Source organism: Pelophylax lessonae (genome assembly GCF_965119305.1).
Source record: "Pelophylax lessonae genome assembly, chromosome: 2".
Taxonomy (NCBI): domain Eukaryota; kingdom Metazoa; phylum Chordata; class Amphibia; order Anura; family Ranidae; genus Pelophylax; species Pelophylax lessonae.
Window position 1 is genome coordinate 17564977 of NC_138769.1, and position 12659 is coordinate 17577635.

Below are 12659 nucleotides of genomic sequence, written 5' to 3' on the forward strand. Positions count from 1 at the left end.
AACATCTAGAGCCACCGTGTACAGGCGTGTGCAGGAAATGGGCTACAGGTGCCGCATTCCCCAGGTCAAGCCACTTTTGAACCAGAGACAGCAGCAGAAGCGCCTGACCTGGGCTACAGAGAAGCAGCACTGGACTGTTGCTCAGTGGTCCAAAGTACTTTTTTCGGATGAAAGCAAATTTTGCATGTCATTCGGAAATCAAGGTGCCAGAGCCTGGAGGAAGACTGGGGAGAGGGAAATGACAAAATGCCTGAAGTCCAGTGTCAAGTACCCACAGTCAGTGATGGTCTGGGGTGCCATGTCAGCTGCTGGTGTTGGTCCACTGTGTTTTATCAAGGGCAGGGTCAATGCAGCTAGCCATCAGGAGATTTTGGAGCACTTCATGCTTCCATCTGCTGAAAAGCTTTATGGAGATGAAGATTTCATTTTTCAGCACGACCTGGCACCTGCTCACAGTGCCAAAACCACTGGTAAATGGTTTACTGACCATGGTATTACTGTGCTCAATTGGCCTGCCAACTCTCCTGACCTGAACCCCATAGAGAATCTGTGGGATGTTGTGAAGAGAAAGTTGAGAGACGCAAGACCCAACACTCTGGATGAGCTCAAGGCCGCTATCGAAGCATCCTGGGCCTCCATAACACCTCAGCAGTGCCACAGGCTGAATGCCTCCATGCCACGCCGCATTGAAGCAGTAATTTCTGCAAAAGGATTCCCGACCAAGTATTGAGTGCATAACTGAACATCATTATTTGAAGGTTGACTTTTTTTGTATTAAAAACACTTTTTTTTTATTGGTCGGATGAAATATGCTAATTTTTTTAGATAGGAATTTTGTTTTTTTATGAGCTGTATGCCAAAATCATCAATATTAAAACAATAAAAAAGGCTTGCACTACTTCAGTTGTGTGTAATGAATCTAAAATATATGAAAGTCTAATGTTTATCAGTACATTACAGAAAATAATGAACTTTATCTCAATATGCTAATTTTTTGAGAAGGACCTGTATATATATATATATATATATATATATATATATATATATATATATACACACACACACACACACATACATATATATATATATATATATATATATATATATACGCACACACACACAAACAGTATATATTAATTCAGGTGCATCTCATAAAATTAGAATATCATCTAAACGTTAATTTATTTTAGTCATTCAATTCAAAAAGTGAAACTCATTTTATATAGATACATTATACACAGAGTGATATTTTTTCAGGCATTTATTTCTTTTAATTTTGATGATTACGGCTTACAGCTAGTGACGCCCCAAAATTCAGTACAGCGATACCTCGGTTCACGAACGCTTCTGTTCACGAACAACCTGGTTCACGAACAGAAAAGTTCATAAAAATATGCTCCGGTTCACGAACTCTGCGAAGTACTGTGAAGACACTTTTTGCTTTTTGGTGTGCTTTTTAGCACATACTGTACTGTACAATACTGTATTTACTGTATTGTATCTCACAGCCTCCCACCTGCCTTCCTCCATTCCAGAAGTCAGAGAGAGAGAGTTAGTGTTCTCTATTTATACATTACTATACTGTACGAATGTGTATTGTAATTTGTTTGATATTTTTGTGCTTCAAAAAAAAAAGGTCAGAACGGATTAACCAGATTTACATTGAACCCTATGGGAAAATGTGCCTCGATTCACAACCAATTTGGTTCGCGACCAGAGTCAGTTCACGAATTAAAGTTAGTGAACCGAGGTATCACTGTATCTCAGAACATTAGAATATTATATAAGACCAATAAAAAAAAAAAAAATTTAATACAGGTATGTTGGCTTAGTGAAAAGTCTGTCCATGTACAGTATAGGATGCACTCAATACTTGGTCGGGGTTCCTTTTGCATGAATCACTGCATCAAGCCCAGGTTGCTTTGATAGCGGCCTTCAGCTGATCTGCATTGTTGGATCTGGTGACTCATCTTCCTCTTGACAATGGAAAATAGGAGTTAGAAAAACATGGACTTTACTGGCACAGGTATATAAAATATAACATTTATTGGAAATTATTAAAGTGGTTGTAAACCCAAAAACAAAAAAAAACAAAAAAAACCTGCAAGACAAAGGCATAATAAGCTAGTATGCATCGCATACTAGCTCATTATGAATTACTTACCTTAGAACGAAGCCCCGACACGGACCCCCAGACACAGCTGCGGGCGCTGACATGATCCCACAGCGTCTCTTCCGGGTTTCGGCGGCTCCGGCGCTGTGATTGGTCGGAGCCGCGATGACGTCACTACCGCGCATGCGCGCGGGAGTGATTTTCCGGCAAGCTCCCGGGAAGGGAAGCTGAAGGTCCGCCGGACCTTCAGAGCGCATGCGCCGCTCGTGTGAGCGGCTGCATGCACTGCAAATATCTCCTAAACCGTGCTGGTTTAGGAGATATTAAAGCGGAGTTCCACCCAAAAGTGGAACTTCCGCTTTAGGGAGTCCTGACCCCCCGACATGCCACATTTGGCATGTCATTTTTTGGGGGGGGGAGCGGGTACCTAGTTTTGACAGGTACCCGCTCCCACTTCCGCTCGGAGCGCCGCGGCGCCCTGAGCGGAAGTTCTCCTCTCCCCCTCCCTCCCTGCAATCTTCTGGGACACGTCAGAGGTCCCAGAAGATTGCCGGCCAATCACGGCGCGCAGCGCGACTCGCGCATGCGCAGTGGGCACCCGGCTGTGAAGCCGCAAACTGTAACAGCCGGGTGCCCACAGCAGTGATGCCGGCGCCGTGGGAGAGGATCGAGGCTTCCGGCGGCCGCATCGCTGGACCGTTGGACAGGTGAGTAAATGGCTGGAACTCCGCTTTAATTGTACCTACAGGTAAGCCTTATTATAGGCCTTATTATAGGCTTACCTGTAGTTAAAAGTGAAAAAAAGCATGATACTAAAGGCCCGTACACACGTACCGATCGTCGGCATACAAACGTCGGTGGACGAAGGATCTGCCGATTGTACGCGTGTTAGTATGGTGCCTCCGACAGATGTCTGCGCACAATCCGCGGACAAAAGTCTTTCTTGCAAACATGAAAATTTTTGTATGCCGACACCAGAACGGACGATTGTTCGCCTGTCAGTACACAATTCGGCCGACAGACCGCAGATTTGCAAGACTGGGCATGCTCAGAAAATAGAAAACACAGGGAAAGTTAACCATTACATGACATCACTTCTGCAGTCGGCGGACAAAATTCTTGTGCTGTCCTTGTGCTGTCTTTGCACTTTTCAGCAGACACCGACATCCCGGGGAGAAAAGAGGAACATTTGTAAGCCGACCATCGGTACGTGTGTACGGGGCTTTACACTTTAAAATGTAGGACATATAAATAGCAACACTTGCCAACACTAACAAAAAATATTAACACAGAAAATAAAGGTAGGTAATCACCAAACTACCACAAGGTAATGGAGGATTTTCATGGTGGATTTTCCCCATTCCTGGGGGGTGATTGAATCTTGAGCCTACTGTTTGGGATCCCATTTATGCTGTGTGACTTCTTCTTACCTGAATCTCAGAGACCCTACCTCACCTTTATTGTTTACCTTTTGGTTTCTCAGAAGCCAATTTCCTACATTTTGTAACCACAGTCCCAGCTGGATTTGGATTAATGCTCCTGTAGGTATCAACAAATATACTCCGGCCTAAACTTGCCGGTTTCTTCGGCTTAATCTTGTTGACTCCTTCGATCACTCCACACCCCCCCCCCACTCTTGATTTACCCTATTGTGCAAGCACCCTTGCAGAGTGATGAACCAGAGCTCCAGATGAAGCACACCTGCGAAACATGTCAGCCTAATTCACACTCCGTCTACTTGGGACATCTGTGACCACTTAATCTACAGTTCCCTAGGAGGGGAAGTGCTATTTCTTTTCCTCCCCTCTTCTTGGGGAACATACAGTATGGTTATTGTCACAGAGTCTACACACATTTATGCTTGCATTATACCTTGTGGTAGTTTGGTGATTACCTACCTTCATTTTCTGTGTTGATATTTTTAGTTAGTGTTGGCAAGTGTTGCCATTTAGATGTCCTACATTTAATAATTTCCAATAAATGTTATTTTTATATACCTGTGCCAGTAAAGTCCATGTTTTTCTATTTAATATTTTCCATTCATCTGTTAGGATGTGGCACATTTATACGTTATAGATGCGCCCAGTTGGCCACCACCCGGTGGTGCATTTTTCACTTTGTATCAATATTTCCTCTTGATAATATCCCACAGATTCTCTATGGGGTTTAGGTCAGGCAAGTTTGCTGGCCAATCAACACAGTAATACCATGATCATGTGACCAGGTATTGGTAGTTTTGGCAGTGTGGGCGGTGCCAAGTCTTGCTAGAAAATTAAATCAGCATCTCCATAAAACTGGTCAGCAGAGGGAAGCATGAAGTGCTCCAGAATTTCCTGGTAGAGGGCTGAGCTGACTTTGGACTTGATAAAACACAGTGGACCAACACCAGCAGAAGACATGGCTCCCCAAATCATCACTGACTGTGGAAACTTCACACTGGACCTCATGCAACTTGGATTTTGGGGAGCCATGTCATCTGCTTTGGGGCGGGGGGGGCACCTTGTCCTCACGTTGATGGGAACAAGAGCCTCTTCCCAACAACCCTGGGCTGTGGTTGTCAGGGTCTGCGGGCAGGGAGCTTATTGATATCTGGAAGCTCTCTTTAACAAGTGGGCCCCCAGATTCTGGCCAACCCTATATGAAGGGGTAGTCATAGTACCCCCTACCCATTCACCAAAAAAAGTGTACAAAAAAGTAATAAACACAAGAGACTGTTTTTGAGAAATCCTTTATCAAAAAATAAAAAAAATAGTGTCCTATGTAAATCCATCGTCACCCGCTGGACCTGAAAAAAATAAAAACGCTCTAGACTCCTGAGGGCCTCTTGATGTATGCCCGCTCTGCGCTTTGACATTTTTTATATAGGCAAGGGGTGGGGCCACATGGCTACGTCACCAGTGGTACAGCCCCTTCTGACATCACGTAATGTCAGAGGGAGCAGTGCCACTCAGTGATGTAGCCAGGTGGCCCCGCCCCTTGCCTATTTAAGAAATGTCAAAGCGATGAGCGGGCATATGGAGGGAGGCCTTCCAGGAGTCGAGCGATTTTTTTTTTTTTTTAAATAAAGGATTTGTCAAAAACTGTCTCTCGTTTTATTACTTTTGTACACATTTTTGGTGAATAGGTAGGGATACTATGACTACTCGATACCCATTTACATGGGTGATCGGGGATCTGTGTGCCCCCTTGTTAAAGAGGGCTTCTGGTTTCCGATAAGACCCCCATTTGCAGACTCTCAACAACCACAGCCTAGCATTGTCGGGAAGAGGCCCTTTTCCCTGCCCCAAAGTACCTCCGTGTAGAGGGTATGGTTCAGGAGGCGCTTACCCATCCCCCCTCCCTCCTTCCTGACCTGCCAGGCTGCATGGACGGATAAGGGTCTGTTTTGGACTGGGGGGAACCCCATGGCATTTTTTTCTTTAATTTTTTTTTTTTTACCGGTACTTTTTTAAAAATGTTATTATTTTATTGTTCAGCTGTCAGTGGGGAAACCCATTGACATCTGACTCCTCATCGGTTGTTAAGGACGCTTTCTTGCCCCGCTTCTTAACAACCAGCTTACACTGTGCCCTGATTGGGCAAAGCTTTGCCCAATCAGGAAACGGAATTCACTGTTCAGCGCTCAGTGCATTGCAGGGTATTTTTTGGGGCAAACACCCTGCAAATTCAGGTGTTCGGCGATCAGCCAAACCGGCAAATGTTTGGGTTGAACTGTTTCCCCACCCCTAGTGTACATAGACATACTTTCAGTAAGCCAACATTAAAAATCCTTTTTTTTATATTGGTCTTATGTAATATTCTAATTCTCTGAGATACAGAGTTTTGGGTTTTCACTAGCTGTAAGCCAGAATCAAAATTAATAGAAAGAAATGCTTGAAATGTAACACATCTATAGAAAATATATGTTTCACTTTTTGAATTGAATTTCTGAAATAAATTAAAATTTTGATGATATTATAATTTTATGAGATGCACGTGTGTGTGTGTGTATTATACATACAGTATCTTGTGAAAGTGAGTACACCCCTCACATTTTTGTAAATATTTTATTCTATCTTTTCATGTGACAACACTGAAGAAATGACACTTTGCTACAATGTAAAGTAGTGAGTGTACAGCTTGTATAACAGTGTAAATTTGCTGTCCCCTCAAAATAACTCAACACACAGCCATTAATGTCTAAACTGCTGGCAACAAAAATGAGTACACCCCTAAGTGAAAATGTCCAAATTGGGCCTAAAGTGTCAATGTTTGTGTGGCCACCATTATTTCTCAGCATTGCCTTAACCCTCTTGGGCATGGAGTTCACCAGAGCTTCACAGGTTGTCACTGGAGTCCTCTTCCACTCCTCCATGATGACATTACGGAGCTGGTGGATGTTAGAGACCTTGCGCTCCTCCACCTTCCGTTTTAGGATGCCCCACAGATGCTCAATAAGGTTTAGGTCTGGAGACATGCTTCGCCAGTCCATCACCTTTACCCTCAGCTTCTTTAGCAAGGCAGTGGTCATCTTGGAGGTGTGTTTGGGGTCATTATGTTGGAATACTGTCCTGCAGCCCAGTCTCCGAAGGGAGGGAATCATTTTCTGCTCCAGTATGTCACAGTACATGTTGGCAATCATGGTTCCCTCAATGAACTGTATCACCCCAGTGCCGGCAGCACTCATGCAGCCCCAGACCATGACACTCCCACCACCATGCTTGACTGTAGGCAAGACACACTTGTCTTTGTACTCCTCACCTGGTTGCCGCCACACACGCTTGACACATCTGAACCAAATACGTTTATCCTGGTCTCCTCAGACCACAGGACATGGTTCTAGTAATCCATGTCCTAAGTCTGTCTTCAGCAAACTGTTTTTGGGCTTTCTTGGGTAGAAGAGGCTTCCATCTGGGATGACAGCCATGCAGGTCAATTTGATGCAGTGCGGCGTATGGTCTGAGCACTGACAGGCTGAGCCCCCACCCCTTCAACCTTTTAAACCGCTGTATGGTCTTGGCCACCATGCTGCAGCTCAGTTTCACGGTCTTGGCAATCTTCTTATAGCCTAGGTCATCTTTATGTAGAACAATTATTTTTTTCAGATCCTCAGAGAGTTCTTTGCCATGAGGTGCCATGTTGAACTTCCAGTGACCAGTATGAGAGAGTGAGAGCGATAACATCAAATTTACCACACCTGCTCCACATTCACACCTGAGACCTTGTAACACTAACGAGTCACATGACACCGGGGAGAGAAAATGGCTAATTGGGCTCAATTTGGAAATTTTCACTTAGGGGTGTACTCACTTTTGTTGCCAGCGATTTAGACACTAATGGCTGTGTGTTGAGTTATTTTGCGGGGACAGCAAATTCATACTGTTATACAAGCTGTACACTCACTACTTTACATTGTAGCAAAGTGTAATTTCTTCAGTGTTGTCACATGAAAAGATATAAAATATTTACAAAAATGATAGGGGTGTGAGATACTGATGTATATATATATATATATATACAGTGGGTACGGAAAGTATTCAGACCCCCTTACATTTTTCACTCTTTGTTATATTGCAGCCATTTGCTAAAATCATTTAGGTTCATTCTTCTTCCTCATGAATGTACACATAGCACCCCATACTGACAGAAAAACACAGAATTGTTGACATCGTTGCAGATTTATTAAAAAAGAAAAACTGAAATATCACATGGTCCTAAGTATTCAGACCCTTTGCTCAGTATTTAGTAGAAGCCCCCTTTTGATCTAATACAGCCAGGAGTCTTTTTGGGAAAGATGCAACAAGTCTTTCACACCTGGATTTGGCGATCCTCTGCCATTCCTCCTTGCAGATCCTCTCCAGTTCTGTCAGGTTGGATGGTAAACGTTGGTGGACAGCCATTTTTAGGTCTCTCCAGAGATGCTCAATTGGGTTTGAGTCAGGGCTCTGGCTGGGCCATTCAAGAACAGTCATGGAGTTGTTGTGAAGCCACTCCTTCGTTATTTTAGCTGTGTGCTTAGGGTCATTGTCTTGTTGGAAGGTAAACCTTCGGCCCAGTCTGAGGTCCAGAGCACTCTGGAGAAGGTTTTTGTCCAGGATATCCCTGTACTTGGCCGCATTCATCTTTCCCTCGATTGCAACCAGTCGTCCTGTCCCTGCAGCTGAAAAACACCCCCACAGCATGATGCTGCCACCACCATGCTTCACTGTTGGGACTGTATTGGACAGGTGATGAGCAGTGCCTGGTTTTCTCCACACATACCGCTTAGAATTAAGGCCAAAAAGTTCTATTTTGGTCTCATCAGACCAGAGAATCTTATTTCTCACCATCTTGGAGTCCTTCAGGTGTTTTTTAGCAAACTCCATGTGGGCTTTCATGTGTCTTACACTGAGGAGAGGCTTCCGTCGGGCCACTCTGCCATAAAGCCCCGACTGGTGGAGGGCTGCAGTGATGGTTGACTTTCTACAACTTTCTCCCATCTCCTGACTGCATCTCTGGAGCTCAGCCACAGTGATCTTTGGGTTCTTCTTTACCTCTCTCACCAAGGCTCTTCTCCCCCGATAGCTCAGTTTGGCCGGACGGCCAGCTCTAGGAAGGGTTCTGGTCGTCCCAAACGTCTTCCATTTGAGGATTATGGAGGCCACTCTGCTCTTAGGAACCTTAAGTGCAGCAGAAATCTTTTTGTAACCTTGGCCAGATCTGTGCCTTGCCACAATTCTGTCTCTGAGCTCTTCAGGCAGTTCCTTTGACCTCATGATTCTCATTTGCTCTGACATGCATTGTGATCTGGAAGGTCTTATATAGGCAGGTGTGTGGCTTTCCTAATCAAGTCCAATCAGTATAATCAAACACAGCTGGACTCAAATGAAGGTGTAGAACCATCTCAAGGATGATCAGAAGAAATGGAAAGCACCTGAGTTAAATATATGAGTGTCACAGCAAAGGGTCTGAATACTTAGGACCATGTGATATTTCGGTTTTTCTTTTTTAATAAATCTGCAACAATGTCAACAATTCTGTGTTTTTGTGTCAGTATGGGGTGCTATGTGTACATTCATGAGGAAGAAGAATGAACCTAAATGATTTTAGCAAATGGCTGCAATATAACAAAGAGTGAAAAATTTAAGGGGGTCTGAATACTTTCCGTACCCACTGTGTATGTATATATATATATATATACACACACATACATACATACATACATACATACACACACACACACACACACACACACACATATATATATATACACATATCATATTGAAGGATATGTAGTCCATAATTAGTTTGAATGGCTCTTTTACATGTCAATACAAGTGCAAATTTAAAAATATACAGATCACATTTTCCCGATAAGCAACAGTTTTCAAGGAATCATGATCTTTGTCAGGCCAAATGTGGATCAGACAGCTGTAATCAAAAAAAGATAAAGCCTCTAAACTACCACAAACATATCCCAGAAGCCAATCTATACAACAAATGTCCCTCCCTCTCTAAACCATTAAACCCTGTATGTGTATTATTTATTAAATTCTTCAGGTTCCCACAGTTTCTCCATTGACATAATCCCAATTCTGTATCAGTCCAAAAGTAGTGGGATGGATGACAGCTATCCCCGGCTCCACTGTGTATTTGCATTTGGTTTGACAAGTAGAAGAGCAATTCATTTGAATTATGGACTACACACCCTTCAATTTGTTATAGGTTTTGCAGTTAGTATGGAGCCTGCTTGATGTGGAGGTCTGCTCACCCAATTTAGATTACAAGTGTAGTATATACAGTGTTTTGCGAAAGTATTCGGCCCCCTTGAACTTTGCAACCTTTTGCCACATTTCAGGCTTCAAACATAAAGATATAAAACTGTAATTTTTTGTGTGATCAACAACAAGTGGGACACAATCATGAAGTGGAACCAAATTTATTGGATATTTCAAACTTTTTTAACAAATAAAAAACTGAAAAATTGGGCGTTCAAAATTATTCAGCCCCCTTAAGATAATACTTTGTAGCGCCACTTTTTGCTGCGATTACAGCTGTAAGTCGCTTGGGGTATGTCTCTATCAGTTTTGCACATCGAGAGACTGAAATTTTTGCCCATTCCTCCTTGCAAAACAGCTCAAGCTCAGTGAGGTTGGATGGAGAGCGTTTGTGAACAGCAGTTTTCAGTTCTTTCCACAGATTCTCAATTGGATTCAGGTCTGGACTTTGACTTGGCCATTCTAACACCAGGATATGTTTATTTGTGAACCATTCCATTGTAGATTTTGCTTTATGTTTTGGATCATTGTCTTGTTGGAAGACAAATCTCTGTCCCAGTCTCAGGTCTTTTCCAGACTCCATCAGGTTTTCTTCCAGAATGGTCCTGTATTTGGCTCCATCCATCTTCCCATCAATTTTAACCATCTTCCCTGTCCCTGCTGAAGAAAAGCAGGCCCAAACCATGATGCTGCCACCACCATGTTTGACAGTGGTGATGGTGTGTTCAGGGTGATGAGCTGTGTTGCTTTTACGCCAAACATAACGTTTTGCATTGTTGCCAAAAGTTTGATTTTGGTTTCATCTGACCAGAGCACCTTCTTCCACATGTTTGGTGTCTCCCAGGTGGCTTGTGGCAAACTTTAAATGACACTTTTTATGGATATCTTTAAGAAATGGCTTTCTTCTTGCCACTCTTCATAAAGGGCAGATTTGTGCAGTATACGACTGATTGTTGTCCTATGGACAGAGTCTCCCACCTCAGCTGTAGATCTCTGCAGTTCATCCAGAGTGATCATGGACCTCTTGGCTTCATCTCTGATCAGTCTTCTCCTTGTATGGGCTGAAATTTTAGAGGGACGGCCAGGTCTTCGTAGATTTGCAGTGGTCCGATACTCCTTCCATTTCAATATTATCGCTTGCACAGTGCTGCTTGGGATGTTTAAAGCTTGGGAAATCTTTTTGTATCCAAATCCGGCTTTAAACTTCTCCACAACAGTATCTCGGACCTGCCTGGTGTGTTCCTTGTTCTTCATGATGCTCTCTGTGCTTTAAACAGACCTCTAAGACTATCACAGTGCAGGTGCGGAGACTTGATTACACACAGGTGGATTCTATTTATCATCATTAGTCATTTAGGTCAACATTGGATCATTCAGAGATCCTCACTGAACTTCTGGAGAGAGTTTGCTGCACTGAAAGTAAAGGGGCTGAATAATTTTGCACGCCCAATTTTTCATTTTTTTATTGGTTAACAAAGTTTGAAATATCCAATTAATTTCGTTCCACTTCATGATTGTGTCCCACTTGTTGTTGATTCTTCACAAAAAAATTACAGTTTTATATCTTTATGTTTGAAGCCTGAAATGTGGCAAAAGGTCGCAAAGTTCAAGAGGGCCGAATACTTTCGCAAGGCACTGTATACCGTGTGTGTGTGGCACATTTTCCATACAGGGTAATGTATGGAGTAGGAGAACTTTAAAGGGATTATAAAGTCTTGTTTTTACATGTTCTATTTACCTCCTCTGTGCCGTTGGTTTTGCACAGAGCAGCCCTGATTCTCCTTTTCTCGGGTCCCTCTTTGTTGCTCCTGCCCCTCCCTCCTGTCGAGGGCCCTCATAGCATACAGCTTGCTATGGGGGCACCTGAGCCGAGCTGCAGCTCTGTGTGTTCATTCGGACACGGAGCTGCGGTTCAGCCCCACCCCCTCTCTTTCTATCTATGCGGTAAGCTATATAATCCATACATCTCTACTCTATGCTGTATAATATATACTCTACACCTCTCCACTGTGCTGCACATTATATACTTTATTACCAGCCTACAAGGTACTGTAAGCTATACACTTTATGCCTCTTCATAGTGATTTTTATTATATATTCTGCAATAATCCACTTGTTCTCTGTTTTACCCTTTTGGACCCAAAATGGGCACAGTATGTCCACACCCCTCCAGTGTCATACTGAGTAGTACAGTTGGGTAGATATCAGTGGAGAATACTGAGACTTGTTATATGAGGAACTAATTTCATGTTATTTCCTACCTTCACTCATGCTGTATAATAGACACTTCTTCCTCCATAGAGTACAATGCAGTGGAGAAAGAAGTGTGATGCGGTATATGGACTCTTACCCAATAAACGGATCTCTGTAGAGGACATTAGATATCCTGTAGCACAGTGACACCAGACCTTATACACACAGGAGTCATCCTTCCTGGCATGTGTCAGCTTCCAGCATCCGCTCCCTGTGTGCAGTTGGAGTCTGGGGTCATGAGATTTAGTGGCACTGATAAAACAAAGATTTTGCAGCAGAGTCCTATCCTCCCCTCCACACTCTCTGTACAATTCCACAGTATCTTCATCCTCAGGACATTTCATATTACAGTCAGTGATGTCTAATCCGCTCTGTACATACACCGTTCCTGATGACACCGATATGATCAGCATACACAGGAGACCTGGGAAGAGAAGACAGATCAGAAATGTGAGCAGAACTTTCATAGGTGTCCCTAAATTAACATTGCAAATTCTGGATGGACCCTCTTCACACTGCTATACACTCAAACTATGTAATGAAAAAAAAACAGTTTT

At 43.2% G+C, this 12659-nt stretch overlaps 2 protein-coding genes across 2 annotated transcripts in view; one reads left to right on the top strand and one right to left on the bottom strand.

Annotated features, from left to right (window-relative positions):
* The window catches only part of LOC309547423 (uncharacterized protein), a 125603-nt gene that overhangs the window by 16023 nt on the left and 96921 nt on the right, over positions 1-12659 (bottom strand). The window contains exon 2 of the mRNA XM_082247271.1: positions 12200-12526. Coding sequence (XP_082103397.1) covers positions 12200-12526 — 327 coding nt within the window. The remainder of the gene's footprint in view (positions 1-12199; positions 12527-12659) is intronic.
* MIX23 (mitochondrial matrix import factor 23) overlaps positions 4934-12659 on the top strand; it is a 487847-nt gene continuing 480121 nt past the window's right edge. The window contains exon 1 of the mRNA XM_082247273.1: positions 4934-4938. The gene's annotated coding sequence lies outside the window, so the exon portion shown is untranslated. The remainder of the gene's footprint in view (positions 4939-12659) is intronic.